At 39.4% G+C, this 18,929-nt stretch overlaps 1 protein-coding gene across 2 annotated transcripts in view; it reads left to right on the top strand.

Moving 5' to 3' along the window:
• Nucleotides 1–5,191: 5,191 nt before the first annotated feature.
• Nucleotides 5,192–18,929, top strand: part of COPB1 (COPI coat complex subunit beta 1) — a 34,838-nt gene continuing 21,100 nt past the window's right edge. For both annotated transcript variants that reach the window (XM_036325496.1, XM_036325495.1), the window contains exons 1-8: nt 5,192–5,350; nt 6,082–6,232; nt 9,372–9,601; nt 10,239–10,408; nt 12,275–12,389; nt 14,218–14,310; nt 15,440–15,577; nt 17,385–17,504. In XM_036325496.1, coding sequence (XP_036181389.1) covers nt 6,142–6,232; nt 9,372–9,601; nt 10,239–10,408; nt 12,275–12,389; nt 14,218–14,310; nt 15,440–15,577; nt 17,385–17,504 — 957 coding nt within the window. In that variant the 5' untranslated portion in view covers nt 5,192–5,350; nt 6,082–6,141. The remainder of the gene's footprint in view (nt 5,351–6,081; nt 6,233–9,371; nt 9,602–10,238; nt 10,409–12,274; nt 12,390–14,217; nt 14,311–15,439; nt 15,578–17,384; nt 17,505–18,929) is intronic.

Below are 18,929 nucleotides of genomic sequence, written 5' to 3'. Positions count from 1 at the left end.
AGTTTTTCTCAGTGGTTAGAGTGCTGGCCCACAGACCAAAGGGTCACAGGTTCCATTCCTGGTCTAGGATGCGTACCTTGGTTGCAGTTCGATTCCCAGCCGAGAAGCAACCAATTGATGTATCTCTCTCACATTGATGTTTCTCTCTCTCTGTCTTTCTCTCTCCTTCCCCTCTGCCCTCCCTTCTGCTCTCTCTAAAAATCAATGGAAAAATTATCCTCAGATGAGGATTAAAAAAAAAAGAAAATACTTTGGAGAATTATTTTGAAGGTTAAATCAGAGATTTTATGTGAAAATACCTTGTATATTAAAAAAATTATAAAATGTTAGTTTAATTTTGTTCTAGGTTGCCCAAAACTTTTTTCTTTGTTTTTTATATTTTTATTGATTTCAGAGAGGGAGGAGAGGAAGAGGGAGAAACATCAATGACTAAAGGCCCGGTGCACGAAATTCGTGCACCAGTGCGGTCCTGAGGCCTAGCCAGCAATTGAAGCATGAATGTCTGGTGTGGAAGAGCAGGTCCCAGTTAACCTCTGGGCCCTGAGCAGCACCTGAGCCCCCAGGTTCCCATGCCTCCCCTCTACCTGAGTCACGGTTCTGGAATCCCCACACAGAGATGCGGTGAGCGTGGCTGGACGCCACAGGCAGGGGCGCAACGTGGGCCTCTGGTCTGCCCAGCGGTGCTGCACGGAAGCTGGGTGGGCAGCGTGCTCTATCCCGGCCGGTCTTGCAGACCAGCTCTTGCGCGAACCCACGGGGAGCCCGACCGGCCTCTGCAGTCCCAACGGGTGCAGGGCAGGCTCCTCGTGGGCACCCAGCTCCTGAACGTGGGCACCCAGCACCTGAGCACAGGGGCTTCCCTGGCACACGAGCCCTGGCGTCCCAGGGGAGGGTAACGGGGAGTGAGCGAGCTCGGCGGATACCCCACATTCTCACCGCACCTCCGTCCACATCACCCCCACCCCCAGGTAGCCGGTGAAAGATCGCATACCCTGCCGCCCCTTCTGGTCGCCATCTGTGAGGCAATTGGTCCCCCGCTCGCACTGCCTTGGCCTCGTGCCGCCTGCTCACCTGCTCCTCCATCCCACTGTGGTCCCGCTCTTGTCAGGGCTCATCGGGGCCAGCAGCACCTCCACTGCTGCCTGCTGCCAATGCCACATCACCGATGCCCGCCATGTTCCGCACTGTCCCCTGGTGGTCAGCGCATATCATAGCGAGCAGCAAAACCAGTCGAACAATTTGCATATTAGGCTTTTATTATATAAGTTATATAGGATGAGAAAGAATCATTGACAGGTTGCCTCCTGCCTACCCCGTATTGGGGATCTAGCCTGCAACCCAGGCATGTGCTCTTGACTGAAATCGAACCTGGGACCCTTCAGTCTGCAAGCCTGAAGCGCTATCCACTAAGCCAAACTGGCCAGGGCTGCCCAGAACTTAAAAGTGTAATAGGTTTAAATCTCTCTGAATTGTTGAGGGCAGAATGATTAAGATAAACTGACAACCTTGTTGAGAGAAAGACCTCTAACTAAATATCGGGATGTATGAGATGTTGGTATTCGTTCTGGAGTAGCCTCAGGAGTCTATCATTTGAACTTGGGACGAAGCCATAAGTACAATGTGGTGGCCATTTAAACAGCAATGAAATTGTATCAAGCACATGTGACTCCCACAAACACAAAATAATGCTGAATGAGAAGGAGTCCTCCCACATGCCTTCAGATTCAATGGGTGTATAATCTGGTGGAGGGAGAGTAAGTGGGAAATCTCATAATTTGCTCTTTCCTTAGCTGTCTTTCCCCTGTGCCTTTCCTGTCGTGAGCCTTTGTTAAGTGATTATATTATTTAAAGCTTATGTGTGTGTGCATCATTTTTGTACACTGTTCTCTAAATGTAAACCAATTACTTGGTTGGCATTCAGTTGGAAAAAAAACCTGATCTGTATTGTGCTTTAGGGTCAATTTTAGTAACTTTTTTCAATATGTAACTTTCTAGTCTTATGCACTGACTTTAAAACTTGAAATTTTCCTCGTTCCAATAAGATTCAACCCCACTGTACAGAGTTCATTGTGATGCCTTTTCATGTCTTGTCTAATTGTTATACTCAGTTATTCCATTTGCTCTGTGTTAATTATAAACACTTCCTAATGTCTTTACATAGAAACTCACTTTGATATACAGATAATAATCAGTTCAGATGGAATTGATTAAGCATCTATATGTGCATCTTTGAAGAACTGGTATGGTTAAAAATAAGAGTCAATAAAATTGGTGGCAGGATTCAGGTTCTAGTCCCAGCTTTTTTCAGTGTTTGGCCATTTTGCATTTTGGGATAATTCCCTTTTTTCTAGGCCTTAATTTCCTAGACATGTAAATGTTTATGATTCTTTTTTTTTAAATATATTTTATTGATTTTTTTTAAATATATATATTTTTTATTGATTTTTTACAGAGAAGAAGGGAGAGGGATAGAGAGCCAGAAACATCGATGAGAGAGATCGATCAGCTGCCTCCTGCACGCCCCCCACTGGGGATGTGCCCGCAACCAAGGTACATGCCCTTGACCGGAATCGAACCCGGGACCCCTCAGTCCGCAGGCTGACGCTCTATCCATTGAGCAAAACCGGTTCGGCGGATTTTTTACAGAGAGGAAGGGAGAGAGATAGAGAGTTAGAAACATCAATGAGAGAGAAACATCGATCAGCCGCCTCCTGCACATCTCCCACTGGGGATGTGCCTGCAACCCAGGTACATGCCCTTGACCAGAATCGAACCTGGGACCTTTCAGTCCGCAGGCTGACGCTCTATCCACTGAGCCAAACCGGTTTCAGCTGTTTATGATTCTTGATATATGACAAGGTCCTTGTTCAAATAATTTATAATATAAAAAGCATTCAAAATGATGTAATTACATGCTAGAGTAAAAATAAGTCCCAAAACAAAAGTGCATGTTACAACAAGTCAGGAAGAGCGTGGCTGGTGTGGCTCAGGGGTTGAGCGTTGACCCAGAAACCAAGAGGTCATTGGTCAATACAGAGGGCACATGCTGGAGTTTTTAGCTTGATTCTGATCAATGATGTTCCTCTCTCATCAATAGTTTACAGTTTGAAAGGAGATAATATTTTACTTGTGTATTCCCACTCTTAAGTAGTAATGGAATACTTCCTGATTTTTTGTTCACTTACTACGTTTCTATTGAGGTCTATTTTTAGAGAAGGAAAAAGAAACCCTGTTTTATGGCATTTAAACTGATACCCTAATATACAAAAGCTATGTGTGTGTGTGTGTTCATACATAGTAGAATGGAATGAAAATTAATGAATAAACTTGTTATTTTTAGACCCCCAAAATACTTAAGGTTATAACTAGAAAGGTAAAGAACAAAATCTGTCCTATCTCTATCTCCCTCTTTCTCTAAAATTCAATACAAACATATTTTTAAAAAATAAGTAAGTCAGGAAGAATTAGGGTGTGTAAAGTTCTGCTCAACAACCGATAGTTACGAATATACAATATAAACACTGCCTATGACAATTTTATGTGCAGGCCTTAAATGAGGTTTTCTAGAACATCACATTTTTGGGCCTTTTTTCATATTTAATACTTTACTTAACTTGGTCATGGTAAGCCTCAAATTTTATTCTGTTATACAATGGAGTCTCCAGGGCAACTGAAGTAGGTATGGTTAATATTACATCCTTGATATGACAGAATTACAGAATGGAGAACAGGTTAGTCGTTGCCAGGAGTTATGCAGGGAAGTGGCTGTGATTATAAAAGGACAGGAATAATCCTTGAAATGGAATTGTACCTTATCTTGATGTGGTGATCACATGAATCTAAACATGGTAACTAAATACACAAATGAGTGCATGTAAAACTGGTGAAACGTGCCCTAGCCGGTGTGGCTCAGTGGTTGAAGCGTGGGCTTATGCTACGGAAGGGTTAGACCAGGACCGTGTGCTGGAGGCAATCAATGTGTTGTTTTTCTCACCTTCCCTGCTTTACACTCTCTAAAAATCAATGGAAAAAAATACCCTCAGGTGAGGATTAATAACAACAAAAGAACTAGCGAAATGTATGGATGTCAATTTCCAGGATTTGCTCTTTTACTATTATTAGACAAGGTGTTATAACACTGGAAGAAACTAGGTGGAAAGAAATGGGATTTCTGTATGTTGCTCCACAGTGATCTCAAAACAGTTTTTTAAAACTTAATGCACAGGGTTTGAGGAGCACTCAGAAAGTGCTATGACAATTTTAAGTGCAGACCTTAAATGAGGTTTTTGTGATATATTTTGGGTGCTCAATAATATTTTTTGCTTGATGGCTCCAAAAAGAGGAAATCTCAAAATAGCTGCGTTCTGGATGGATGAAGCACTCTTTGTGTTCTAACTCCCAAACTGAGGTTACCTGTCAATAAGGGCAGGTTCTGTCAGACCTCTTTGTATTCACAATCTATTGCTTAAGGCTTCATTTTTTTAAACTTAATAATTGGCCAGAAAGCCCTTTTTGAGCGGGGCTGGGGTATGGAACCTCAAATGCGCAAAACCGAAGGTGCGATGGCTTGCTATAGCTGCATAAATTAGGTCTTTGGAGATAGGTAAAAGCCTTTAAAACAGTGACTGTCAATCCCTTTATGCATAAAAAAATTTATAATTTACTGGGTGTTCAGAAAAGATCATGAAAGGGACAGTAACCGGAAAAAAAAAAAAATACCAGAAATCACGAGTGTGACTCTGGTGTCGAGCAACTCCAGCCTAAATGCAGAGACAAAGATTCGGATGACTGCAGATGTTAAGAACTGAAATGGATCTTCACATAATACAGTGTTCCTTATTAGAAGAACTCAAGTTACTGACCCGAGTAATATTTCGTTATTTTCCCAGTTTATTAGTGGGTGAACTAGAAAAGGGTTTCCAGCTCCCAATCTTGCGCTCTTTCCCACTGGACCATCCAGCCTGTGTGTGTCCCCGCTCTCCAAACGACCTCCCCTTGGCTGTTTAAATTCCTGGAGTAAGAAACAATTTCTAAATAGCGTTTGAATGACCACAGCGCTTAATTCAGGCATGTCAGGAAAACAATGAATACGTGTTTCGAGTCCTTTTGCGGCCTAAACCATCCACGGGCGAGAGAAGAGAAAGTTGGGACTGCCGGCAGCGCGCAGCCGCAGGACGGAGGCGGCGTGTCCTCTCTGAGCCGCCGTAGGTGCGAGGTGGCCGGAGCCCGGGCCGTCTTCCCACCCCCTTCCACGTCAGCCAAGGACTCTGCGGAGCCGCCGCTACTGCTGGGGGTCGGAGCCTTAGCAGACGGTCCCGCGGTCGTCCCCGCTGCTGCCCCCCGGAGCCAGGTAGCGGGCCACGAGCCCCCCATCCCAGAGGCGAGGCGGGCTGGGGAGACGCGGAGGAACGGGCTCTCTCTGGGGAGCGGCGGAAGGGGAGAGACTAGGCCGCTCGTGTCCAGGCCTGGCGAGGGGTCTGGGCAGCTCTGGGCCGGACGCCCGGTCCCGGCCTGCGTACTGGCCGGGGGTCTCCTCCCTCCCAGGCCGCCCCGGGCTCGCCGTAACAAGGCAGGGGCTGGCTTTGCAGGAAGAAAGGGACGGGGAGGCGGGTGGGGTGCAGCGCATCGAGAGAGGGACCCACGTAGGCAGTCGGGTCCCACCGTGAAACGCAGTGAAACGCTAAGGTTTTAGCCGAGCGGTGGTGCCCAGGGCGTGTGAACTCGGGCCGCTCGGCTGTGCGCTGCCTCAGTCCCTCCTGTGCCCGGTGGGGCGGGGCCCGGCACCGGCTCCGGCTCCGGCTCCGGCGGTGGGCCTGAGCTCTGCAGCACAGCGCTCCCAACCCGGGGCGGTGTGGGGGGCGGGAAAGCTCGCCTTAGGTCGAAAATGACAAGTGTGTGTGTGTGTTTAACATTAGGCTCTGTTTTTGTGGGACACAATATATGTTGACCCAACCCTTCTGATACTACAAAACTCAGAAGCTAAACGGAATGAACTTTAGACAGTGAAGTTCACGGTGGTTATTGGTGGTGTTTTTATTTTTTACTTGTAATGATATCCTGTCCTTGTATTTGCTTTTCTAGATTTTCCTGGCATCTGTCATCCTTAAACCTTGTACCCGGGGTTGGTCTTCACCGGGCACCATGACGGCTGCCGAGAATGTGTGCTATACGTTAATTAACGTGCCAATGGACTCGGAACCTCCATCGGAAATGAGCTTAAAGAATGATCTAGGTACACCTTGATGATATTTTGGAAATGAAAGGCTCATTTGCACTTCAAGTTTCTTTATCATTAGGAATGCTTATTTTTTTGTCTTAAGCTTTTTCTAGGATCTCTTCAGTAGACCTTTTGTCTTATTAAAAATGTAAACTTTTGTTCCCTTTAGACGTACTGGTTTTTGGAAATAAAACATCTCAGTCCAGCTTCGTAAAGCTAAGGAAATGTAATAATTTAGTTGTTAGATAGTCTTAAAAATAACATAATGGCTTGTGTGGTTTAATATATTATGCTTCAATATATCTGACAATTCTCTGTAGGTAACAGGTTGAGAGAATGTGTATTTGAATGTCTTAGTTCCTTTGTGCATGTAACTTCCTATTACTTAGCTGGTAAAACCAAAAGAACTTTGTTTTCACCTGTTGACCAAATGAAGTAAGTGAACACAAGAATACACATGTATTTTCTAGAAAGGTTTAAACTTTTCATTTTTAAAACATACAAAAAACAAGAACTATATTTCTGAATTTTAAAAGTGTACACTGTGTCTCCTTTTTTGTAATTCTGTAAAGAAAATTTTTAAGTGACCCATATTCCAAAATAATGATTCTTGTTTAATTGAACTACTAAAAATAAGTTTAACTTAAACTGATAACGACTGTTTAAAATAGAGTGAAAAATTATGCTTCAGGTCTTGAAAGTATCTTTTAGAAAGATAGTTTGCAGTTTGAAAGGAGACAATATTTTGTGTATTCCCACCTCTTACTAAGTAGTAATGGATTTTAGTTCACTTATTAGGTTTCTATTGAGGTCTATTTTTAGAGAAGGAAAACGAAACCCTGTTTTATGGCATTTAACTGATACCTTTATATACAAAAGCTGTGTGTGTGTTTGCATTCATACTTATAGTAGAATGGAATGAAAATTAATGAATAAACTTTAGTTATTTTTAGACCCCCAAAATACTTAAGGTTATAACTAGAAAGGTAAAGAACAAAACCTATCCTTAATTCCCTTTTTTAATTGCAGCTGCCTTGACTAACCTTCCCTAACCAAAAGAGTTGAGATGAGAAAAAGTTTAGAAGTAGTTTCCAATTTGCGTAACAAATACTTTTTGTTTGGTGAAATACTTCATTGCTTTACCTACACTTCTCTTTACCTTTAATCACTCACTGGATATGTGCTCTGATGGCTGTACATTCTCTGAAGTCTGGAGTAATATTCTGGTGAATTGAATTGATATTTCAAAGTTTCCATATCTTTTGGTAGTGATCATAAAGGAACAGAAGTTTTGAAGGTGTGGATAAAAGCATCCCCCTACTCAATTTGAATTGTTAAAATAATTGGAAATTGGTGTTGAGGAGGCTTCAAATATAAATGGCGTAGATTTTTATTTTTTTATTTTTATTTATTTTTTACTCAGAAAGGAAGGTTTGTGACAAAGAGAGGAAAACCTGTATTGTGAATACAACTTTGGCCACTTAGAACTCTGCCTATTTTGTGGTTCTAGTTATCAGCTACTGACATCTCTCCTGATGCTTTGTTTTTGTCCTTTTCACAGATTTAACAACTCAAAGTTTGCCCAGATTAGCACTCCATCCTTCAACATTTATTTCTTGACTTGACATGGCACATGCCAATTTTTATTAATATATGGCAGGAGATATAACACTCTGAAGCAGGGAGAGATGTATGAGAATTTAGTCAGTTTTAAACAAAAATACTGACCCTTATGGGATAAATATGTTAATAACCCTCACTTTGTTTTCAGTTCAAATATCTGAGGATATTCTCTGTTCTGCAACATGTTAAAATATCATACCAAGCCAGGAATAGATACTTAGCCTTTGGGGGCTAGAATGAACTTTTGTTTCGCCTAGTACAATTCTTCCAAAGATTAAATAAATCCTTTCTATAACTCTATACCAACTGTAGTTGCTGTCTCTTTGGAAACAGCAAAGAACTCTTTATGTAGTAGCCACTTTGCTCTAAGTATTAGAAATTTATTTTTTGTTTTTTGCTCATGTTAACTCTAAGATTATTAAGTACCTTTGTCTTCCCTCTGTCCTTCTAGATACTTGTTTATTTTTTATGATCAAAACAGTTGTAGCATTGTGCTTGTCTCTTATATTTCTGCCCTTTGAATTTTGGATCCAAAAGATGTACCATAAATTCTTTAGTATTCAAAGATAATGCTGTAAAGTTATAGATGGTTTTACATAAAATACTTTATAGTGCATATTTTTTAGACTAAGTAACAATAAACTAGCACCTTATCTTAAATGTGTTATCCTTAATTCTAAACAGTGGCTACTAATCTAGTACAATTTATTTTTTAAAAAATATATTTTATTGATTTTTTACAGAGAGGAAGGGAGAGGGATAGAGAATTTGAAACAGCGATGAGAGAGAAACATCGATCAGCTGCCTCCTGCACACCCCCTCCTGGGGTTGTGCCCACAACCAAGTTACATGCCCTTGACCGGAATCGAACCTGGGACCTTTCAGTCTGCAGGCCTACGCTCTATCCACTGAGCCAAACCGGTTAGGGCTAATCTAGTCCAATTTAAATTTTTCCAATTTTTACGTAATTCCTTAAAGATTCTAAAGTTTTATAGTCTGTAGGAATATGGTGGAATCTTGGGATTAATCTAGTCTTTAGTTCCCAATCTTTTTGAGTTTTTGAGGATCTCCTAATGTTGAAAACATGTCAGTGATCACTCCTTCCCTCAATAATGGTTGTAACGTTGGTTGAGAAAATATATACGGACTAAAAACTACTTTGAATTCAGATGCTCTTAATGGCACATATTTACATTTTGAAATATAGCTGCTTGCATGTTTGAGACATACATTATTTACTATACCTATACATTTATGGTCTCTGCATTAATTCCATTGGTTAGGGACCAGAGATATAATCCAGTGCCTTCATATTATATGTGAAGAATCACAGATAAATCACCTGTGGAAAGTCATACAGCTTGTTTGTGGCATGACCAGATTGAGGTCCCTTGTTATTTGGGTTTGTGCCTTTATTATCGTTGCTGCTGATAAAGTGAGAAAATGATTTTACTTTGTTAATTGCTTTTGAAATTATCTAAGAAATTTTCTGTTGAAATAATTATGTTTTATTTAAAAATTTTTAAATCAGAAAAAGGAGATGTGAAGTCAAAGACTGAAGCTTTGAAGAAAGTCATCATCATGATTCTGAATGGTGAAAAGCTTCCTGGACTTCTGATGACCATCATTCGTTTTGTGCTACCTCTTCAGGATCACACCATCAAAAAATTACTTCTGGTGTTTTGGGAAATTGTTCCTAAAACCACTCCAGATGGGAGACTTTTACATGAAATGATCCTTGTATGTGATGCATATAGAAAGGTAAACTAAACCATAATTATCTGTGAATATTGCTTTGATTTTAGATAATTGTAAAACTGGTGGAAAGGGCTTTATTTTACTTGTAGGAACTGAAGTTATAAGGAATTACAGTAAAAAGTTTTATTGTTACTTTTTCCAGACATTTCCTATGCATTTTTATGTGTTGTTAATAAAAACAGTAACACAGAATCTGTATATATAAAAGCCTAACCAACCGTTATGACCTGATGACTGGCTAATAGCTGTGACACGCACTGACCACCAGGGGGCAGATGCTTAAAGCAGGAGCTGCCCCCTGGTGGTCAGTGCGCTTGCTCCCACAGCCAACCTCCCCTGGCCAGCCAACCTCCTCCGGTCCCTCCCCTGGCTGATTGGCCCGATCAGGACTGGGCAAGACAGCCCTGATCAGCTGGGAGGGACCCCACCCATGCACAAATTCATGCACTGGGCCTCTAGTATAAGATAATTGATGTGACAAATAAAAATTGCTTTCATTAACAGGAATCTGATGAAAATGATGTGATAATCTAGGTCTTTCTCAAACCCACTTACTGATTTTTTTCGTTGGAAAATTTGCATTAATATATTATTTTTTAATTCTGGAACTCAACACTTTCTATTTAAATTTTTATATCAGGATCTTCAGCATCCTAATGAATTTATTCGAGGATCCACTCTTCGTTTTCTTTGCAAATTGAAAGAAGCAGAATTGTTAGAACCTTTAATGCCAGCTATTCGTGCTTGTTTGGAGCATCGTCACAGCTATGTTAGAAGAAATGCTGTTTTGGCCATCTATACTATCTATAGGTAAATAAGATACTCCTTTGGCCTAAATCTGTGAGGTGTTTATTCTTTTACATTAGAGGTTCCAAAGTGGTTTCTTACAGATTGTATGTAGCTTGCATATGTGTTTCATTTGGCCTAAACAAGATTTTTTCCCTTAATTATCATTAAGTTGTCAACATGAAAAGCCAAAAGATCTGGCAACACTGGGTCTTAGTTTCTGCATGACAACAATCTGCTGAATTCAGTGATAAGTAGCCCCCTTTTAAACAGGTTGTACACTTTCCAGTTTATAACAATGCCTGTCATTCTCAGTTGTGTTACTCCAGCCCACTTAATTTATTAATTTAGCTCCTAAAGGCTTTGTTTTGAGTTTTGACTGTTTTAGAATTCTCTTTTTGTGGAATGTGGGTCTTTTTACCCTTCCTTAGAGGCCTTAAGGAGGGAACCTTTTAAGGAAGGATTGCAATTCTCAACTAATTCCTCTTACTAGAAAGCTGAAGATTTTGAACTTTAAAAACTTTCAAAGAACCAGTTAGATCAGTGGTTCTCAGCCTTCTGGCCCTTAAAATACAGTTCCTCATCTTGTGACCCAACCATAAAATTATTTTCGTTGCTACTTCATAACTGTAATGTTGCTACTGTTATGAATCGTAATGTAAATATCTGATATGCAGGATGGTCTTGGGCGACCCCTGTGAAAGGGTCGTTTGCCCGCCAAAGGGGTCGCGACCCACAGGTTGAGAACTGCTGAGTTAGATGAAGCTAGAATGCTTGGTTTTTATAATCACTGGTGTCAATCCATTAGAAGTCAATCCATTAGAAGTAGGATGTAATTTTTATAAATATCTTTGTACTTTAATAGTTGATTATTATGTAATTTTACAGTTCTTTTACTGTTATGCTAGATTTTGTTTTCTGTTAGGGAAAGTGGTATTGTGGTTAATAACCTAGAGTTTCATGAAAGCTACCATACAGACTACACAGATTTCAGTATTTAAACTACTAGTACATGCACAAAAATTATGCCATTAAGACAATTGGAAATTTGAACACTAGCTATATGATGATATTAAGGAATTGTTAAATTTTTAAGGTCTGATAAGGGTATTATGATTAGTTTTATAAAGCAGGAATTCTCAATTTTAGAAAACATACCAGGGTATTCCAAAAAATATATATACACTTTAACAGCTGATTCTATTACACTTTGAAAATGAAATGTATTTTAATAAATACTGCCTTTCTAATTATTCAATGTGTGTGTACATTTTTGACACCCTCTATTTACAAAAGAAATGATAAATGGTCTGGGATTTACTTCAAAATAATATGGGAGGAGAGGGGTATTGATGTAACAAAAATGGTTGTGAATGAATAATTCTTGAAGTTAGGTAATAGCTTTTAATAAGCCAGTTATTATTCTGTTAGAAATACTTAAAAATTTCCAAAATTAGAAATGAGTAAGTAAATTGGCTAATAAATATAGTGTATAACTAGTAAAATTCAAGGGATGCTTTTTTTCTCTGATAATTCTTTAAGAATGATCTTTAAGTACCTTGAGGATGTCATCATGAGCATTGGTATTTTATTCCTAAAGTATATGAAAGGCAATTACTTGAGATAGTCAGTTGTTAGATAGCATGCTGAGTAAATTAGCTTTTTCTGTACTGAACTATAAAAGTATAATTTGATAACTTAATAGATGAAGATGTAAGCTTGTGATTCCTACACACAATTTTCTAATTGATTTAAAGTTTTAAAACACAAAACAATTGATACTGTTATAAAGTTTGATAAAGATTAATTTTGGCAGTGTTCATAGAGTTATAAAATAAAATAACAAAATAGGATTTTATTAAACATGGATATTACTTGTTTTATTTCAAGAAATTTTGAACATCTTATACCTGATGCTCCTGAACTGATACATGATTTTCTCGTGAATGAGAAGGATGCAAGTTGCAAAAGGAATGCATTTATGATGCTAATTCATGCAGATCAGGTAAGTACTTTAAAAAAAAAATAACTTTTATGACTATACTTAAATGAGAATTAAAAGTATTACAGCCCAGCCTAGCCTGTTTGAGGACACCCTCTATTTACAAAAGAGATGATAAGTGGTCTGGGATTTGCTTCAAAATAATATGGGAGGAGAGGAAGTGGAGAGGGGTATCAATGTAACAAAAATGGTTGTGAGTGAATAATTCTTGAAGTTAGGTAATAGCTTTTAATAAGCCAGTGTCCCAGGTTCAATTCCAGTCAAGGGCACGTACCTCAGTTGCAGGCTCCATCCCGGCCGGGGGCCTTGGTCGGGGTGCATGCAGGAGGCATCCAATCGATGTGTTTCTCTCACATTGATATTTTTCTCTGTCTTTCCCTCTCTTCCACTCTCTAAAAATCAGTGAAAAAATATTCTAGGGTGGGGATTTTAAAAAAGAGTATTACAGTCCAGCTGGTATGGTTCAGTGGTTGAGTGTTGACACATGAACCAGATCACAATTCTATTCCCTAGTTAGGGCACATGCCTGGGTTGTGGGCTCAATCCCCAGTAAGGGTGGGCAGGAGGCAGCCCATTAATGATTCTGTCTCATCATTGACGTTTCTCTCTCTCTCTCCCTCTCCCTCTCTCTCTCTCTGAAATCAATAAAAACATATTTTAAAAAATGTATTACATAGGCCTAATCCAGTTTTTAGACAGTAATTTTGTTTATAGTATGTGATTTGTATATTTTGATTTTGATATTTTTTAGATTTTTGAATTTAATTTGTATAAAAATACAGTGGTTTTTCTTAACCCTTCTCTGGAATATTGTTTATATATATTCTTTTTCAAAGTAAACATTTAATAACAACCACTTTACAGGTTTTCCAGATTGAAATTATGGCCATATTCTATAGCCTTCTACTTTGGGGTTTTGATGTCTGTTTTTCCTTCTCTTGGTATAGATCTAAAATTGTTTAACAAAGAAAAACAGTAGCTTTGTATAAGATCCACCCTGAGCCATGTCCGTGAAAGCAGGGGTGCTTTCAGTGTAGATGTGTGTTCTTATAGACTTCAAGTTTCATGAGTGAATATCAACTCTACATCCAGCTCAGCTGGTGGTTAAAGTATATGGATCTGCTGGTGGCTAGCAGTGAGTTTGCACATCTTGGTGGCATCTAATCTTAGAATTTTTGTTATCCAGTATTTATCAAAATGTGAGAAATACGCATGAAGATTGAAAAATATAGAGTCTATTCACTCCTCTGAAATTTAGATGCTGCTGTTTTATCTTTATAAATAAAACTATAAGAAAACTACTTATTTAGGTCACAATGTTTCGTCCTCATGTAGAGTTGGTTTTAGTGATGTGTTTTTGGTGTTACCTACATGAAGGGATGTAATCAGAAATAGTTCAATAAAATTTGTTGATACTTTTACTGTAGATATGTTGTTGAGGCCATAGTTCTCTATATCAGTGTTTGGTATATGAGAATTGATGAGATTTTTCTTCTTGATCTCAGAAATAGGAAGAACTATACTCCAAAGCAACTGGTTTCTTTTGATTGTATAAATCCCTGAATCATATACCCTGAATACATAGTATTTTTCTCCTTGGTTTAACTACAAGAAAATTCAGACCCCAGATTTGTGACCCATTTCTAAAACATATATTTGACTTTATGGCTTATATTTATATGTTAACTTTATTTTTTTTGTCATTAGTTAATTTTTCTTTGCCCTGATTTCCTCATTTGTTTTCTATTTAGTTGTGTATGTTTTTTTAAGTTGCGTTAAGTCCTTTTATTGAATGAGGTGGAGTTTGATAAATATATTCTTATTTTTTTAGGATCGAGCTTTGGATTACCTAAGTACTTGTATTGATCAGGTTCAGACATTTGGAGACATTCTTCAGTTGGTTATTGTTGAGCTAATTTATAAGGTAAGACTTATAAATTTTACCCAGTGATGGGTAAAATAACCTTGAACAGTTTAAGGTAAGATAAAATAGTCTTTCTAGAAAGCTCTTTAGTTGCTAGGATAATATATTTTAACTAGAGGCTCAGTACAGGTATTTGTGCATCGGTGGGGTCCCTTGGCCTGGCCTGTGCCCTCTCGAAATCCAGGACCTCTTGGGGAATGTCAGACTGCCAGTTTCAGCCTGATCCCTGTTGGCCAGTCTCTTAGGCTTCTATATATATAGACTTGAGGCTTGATGCACGAAATTCACGCAAGGGGCTCGGCCCTTGGCGGTGGCTTGCCTCGATTATGGCTTGCCTCAGCAGTGGCATGCCTTGGCCCTCACAGCCGCGGTGGCTTGCCTTGGCCCTTGCAGCCCTGGCTTTGTCCGGAAGGTTGTCCTGAAGGATATCCGGAAGGTCGTTCAGCTGTCTGGTCTAATTAGCATATTATGCTTTTATTATTATAGGTAGTAGACACAGTGTCTCATCCCAAGTTGGTTGTCATCTTAAGATGTCTTTATAAGTCTACTAGAGACCTGGTGCACAAAAATTTGTGCACTCGTGGAGGGGGTCCCTCAGCCCGGCCTGTGCCCTTTCGCAGTCTGAGACCCCTCGGGGGATGTTCACCTGCTGGCTTAGCACCCTCCCCCCGCAGGGGATTGGGCCTAAGCTGGCAGTCAGACATCCCTCTGGCAGCCTGGGAACCCTCGGGGGATGTCCACTTGCCAGCAGGGAGCAGGCCTAAGCTGCAGTTGGACATCCTTAGCGCTGCTGAGGAGACGGGAGAGGCTCCCACCACCACCGCTGTACTGGCAGCTGGCAGCCTGGCTTGTGGCTGAGCAGAGCTCCTCCTGTGGGAGCACACTGACCACTGGGGGCAGCTCCTGCATTGAGCGTTCCCCCCTGGTGGTCAGTGTGTGTCATAGTGACCAGTCATTCCCAGTCGTTCTGCTGTTAGGGTCAATTTACATATTACCCTTTTATTATATAGGATTCTTAGCTTTCAAGTTAAGATAACTAGCATCCCATAAGCTGACATCTATTTTAAAAAATATATTTGAAATCAACTGTCCATGAAGTCAGTTGGAACCTAAATGTTTTCTTCTCCAGGTGTGTCATGCTAATCCATCAGAAAGGGCTCGTTTTATTCGTTGCATCTATAACTTATTACAGTCATCTAGTCCTGCTGTAAAATATGAAGCCGCTGGAACTTTAGTGACTCTCTCCAGTGCACCTACTGCAATCAAGGTACTGATTATTCATTTTGGTGCCAGTTAAATTATAGGTACTCTATTTTATCGCTTACGATTTAGTGACATTGCAGTTTACTATGTGGTTACATAGCATTGCATGATATGGAGATAACAGCTACAAATTTCACGAAATTATTTGATTCCTTATGTAGTCTGACTTTCCTTCTTTTCTTCCTTCCTGTTTTCATACATAAATACATGGAGAGAAAGAGAGACAGAAAATACCAATATTTCTAGTTTCAGGGTAATGGTTCTGGTGTTTTAAGCTATCTCCCATACTTTACATTGAAACTTAGATCTGGGAGAATGAATTCTGGATCCTAAATGATGGGTTCTATAAAAGGTTCCAGTAAGTATATTCAGTAATGGAATATTATCTTTCTCTTCTTTAGTTATTGTGTCAAAACTATATAAGGAATCCCTACTATGTTCAGAGAATGAATTATTCTAGAAAGCCAGATTGTATAAATAGGAGAATTTACTGCTATATACACCAATACTTTAAATTATTAAAAAACTTTTTATATTAAAATAATTTAAAACTTACAGAGAAGTTGCAAAAATAGGACAAAGTTCCCATTACCTTTCATCCAGCTTTCCATAATGTTCATGCCTTACATAACGATTGTATAATTATCAAAACCAAGAAATTGCAATTGGAACAATATTATTACCTAAATTATAGACTAATGCACTTTTCTTTCCCAGGATCCAGTCCAGGCCTACATTACACTTAGTTGTCATATGTTAGTCTCCTCCAGTCCCTTACAGTTCCTCAACCTGTCCTTGTTTTTCACGATCTTGAGACTTTTGAAGAGTATTGAGTCATTTTGTAAAATATCCCTCAATTTGGGTTTGTCTCATATTTTCTCATTATTATGGTGAGGCTATTCATTTTGGAGGGAGAATACCACAGAAGTCTAAGTATCATAAAGGAATACATGATGTTGATATATCTTATTAATGGTAATGTTAACTTTGATCAATCAGTTAAGGTGTCTGCCAGATTTCTCCACTGTTGAATTATGAATTTTTCTTTCACAATTAGTAATATCGTGGGAAGATACTTTGAAACTGTGCATTTGGTTTATTTCTTGTCAAATTTGCACCAACCAATTTTAGCATCCATCAGTGGACCTTTTCTACAGCAGTTATTACTGTGGTATTTTAGTGGTAATTTTCTATTTTCCTCTTTTACATGCACTAATTGGAGTTCTGCAAGGAAGAGCTGCCCCTCTCCTTCCTCTGTCTTTCCTTCTTTCTTTCTTTATGTCAGTAAGGATATTTTATTGCATGGATTATAATCCAATATTATATTGTCATTTATTTTGTTGATCAAATTGTTCTAGGTCATTGGGAACTCTTGGAGTTTTGCTCCTCTGCTTTTCATAACTCAGGGTCATCTTAATATTCTTGATTTTTCTGCAAAATAATGCAAGTGTGTTGGACCTAAAGTAAAAGGTGCTTAGTAGCTATACTTTTGGGGATTGTTTACCTGCTTTGTTCTCCCTTGTTCCTTAATATCAATCCTTAATTTTTGGTGGTTAATAAGTAGCCTATAGCAGTCCCTTTTCCTCCTTTTAATTTCTGATGCTTTTAATCTTTTGTAAACTTGAAAAACAATGATATTTATTAGAATTTAGGGAATAGAAGAATATATTCCTCTGGAAAAAATGCATAAATTTTTAATGTGGGAGTAGTGAATATATTTTGGCTTCTTGGGGATTTGTTTTCCTTCTTATTTTCAGATTCTATGTTAAAGATAGATGTATGTGTTCTTAAATATATTTCTTTTTACATAGGCTGCTGCTCAGTGTTACATTGATTTAATTATTAAGGAGAGTGACAACAATGTAAAGCTCATAGTTCTGGATCGATTGGTCGAATTAAAAGAGCATCCTGCTCATGAACGAGTACTACAGGTAAATGTTTGAAAGAGAAATCTTAAATAAAATCTTTTTCAAATTGAGATAATTTCCAAGCCTTGCCATCTTTGTTAGATGCTTGGAGACTGGGCAGTTTAAATTTTGCTCAGCTAAAGTATAACTCTTGAGTCATCATTGCCTTTTGGGGTATTGTCTTTGCTATTAAAAAATATTTCTAACATATAGTATCTTTTATCTTTTCTATTTGTATTGCACTTGGTATTCTTAGAGATCGAGATAGATTTGTTTTGATTTGGATGTAATTTATATTTCTTGGAAAATAAATGTACCAACTGATTGAAATAAAAGCTGCTTAGATTCTAGAATATTATCAGCATAACTATTAATCTGTGATAATAATGATTATTATAAAAATAAAGCCCCAAAACAGCTAAAGTCATGCTGATCCTACATCAGAACATCAAAAGTTTTCTATAAAGGACATTATTGGGAAAATTGAAGAAATGTGAATATAGACTATATTAGTTAATAGTATTAGTATCAATAAGTTCTCTTAGAACCAAGATGGCGGCATAGGTTAACTCCGGAGTTTGCTGCTTTGAACAACCACTTCAAAAGTGAAACTAAAAGACGGAAGGGACATCACCCAGAACCACAGGAACGCTGGCTGAGTGGAAGTCCTACAACTAGGAGGAAAGAGAAACGCATACGGACACTCAGAGGAGGCGCAGTGCTGAAGTCAAATTCTGAGGTGCGGAGTGCGCGAGCGGCTGGCGGCGGAGGGCGCGGTTGGAGTTTTCAATCGGGAGGGAGTCGCAGACTCTGAGCTCCAGATCCGGGCGAGTCTTTAGGGACCCAGACTCAAACGGGAGAAGCAGGACTGTCTGGCTTCGGTCAGAGTGAGTGCAGCTTTCTCTCCGAGGTTTGCAGCGGGTGCTGGGACTCAGAGAGGCAGAGCCCCTGGGGACAGGACTGAGAGCCGCCATAACTGCTCTCTCCGGCCCACCCTGTTGATCCTGTGCGCCCCGCCCCGCCCAAGCCCTGCACAGAGGCATTTGCCAGATAGCCTCAGGCAAAGGCTAGATTAGCACCTCCCTAGAGGACAGAAGTTCTCTCACTGCTGACACAGCTGATTCTCATAGCCACCTGGCCTGGAGGTCAAACCCTCCCTGGTATTAGCTACAACAATCAAGGTTTAATTATAAGACTGCGAACAAAGACCACTAGGGGGTGCACCAAGGAAGCATAACAAAATGTGGAGACAAAGAAACAGGACAAAATTGTCAATGGAAGATATAGAGTTCAGAACCACACTTTTAAGGTCTCTCAAGAACTGTTTAGAAGCCGCCGATAAACTTAATGAGATCTACAAGAAAACTAATGAGACCCTCGATGCTATATTGGGGAACCAACTAGAAATTAAGCATACACGGACTGAAATAACGAATATTATACAGACTC

The sequence above is a fragment of the Myotis myotis genome, unplaced genomic scaffold, assembly GCF_014108235.1.
Source record: "Myotis myotis isolate mMyoMyo1 unplaced genomic scaffold, mMyoMyo1.p scaffold_m19_p_10, whole genome shotgun sequence".
Classification (NCBI taxonomy): Eukaryota; Metazoa; Chordata; class Mammalia; order Chiroptera; family Vespertilionidae; genus Myotis; species Myotis myotis.
This window is presented reverse-complemented; position numbering and strand designations above follow the sequence as displayed.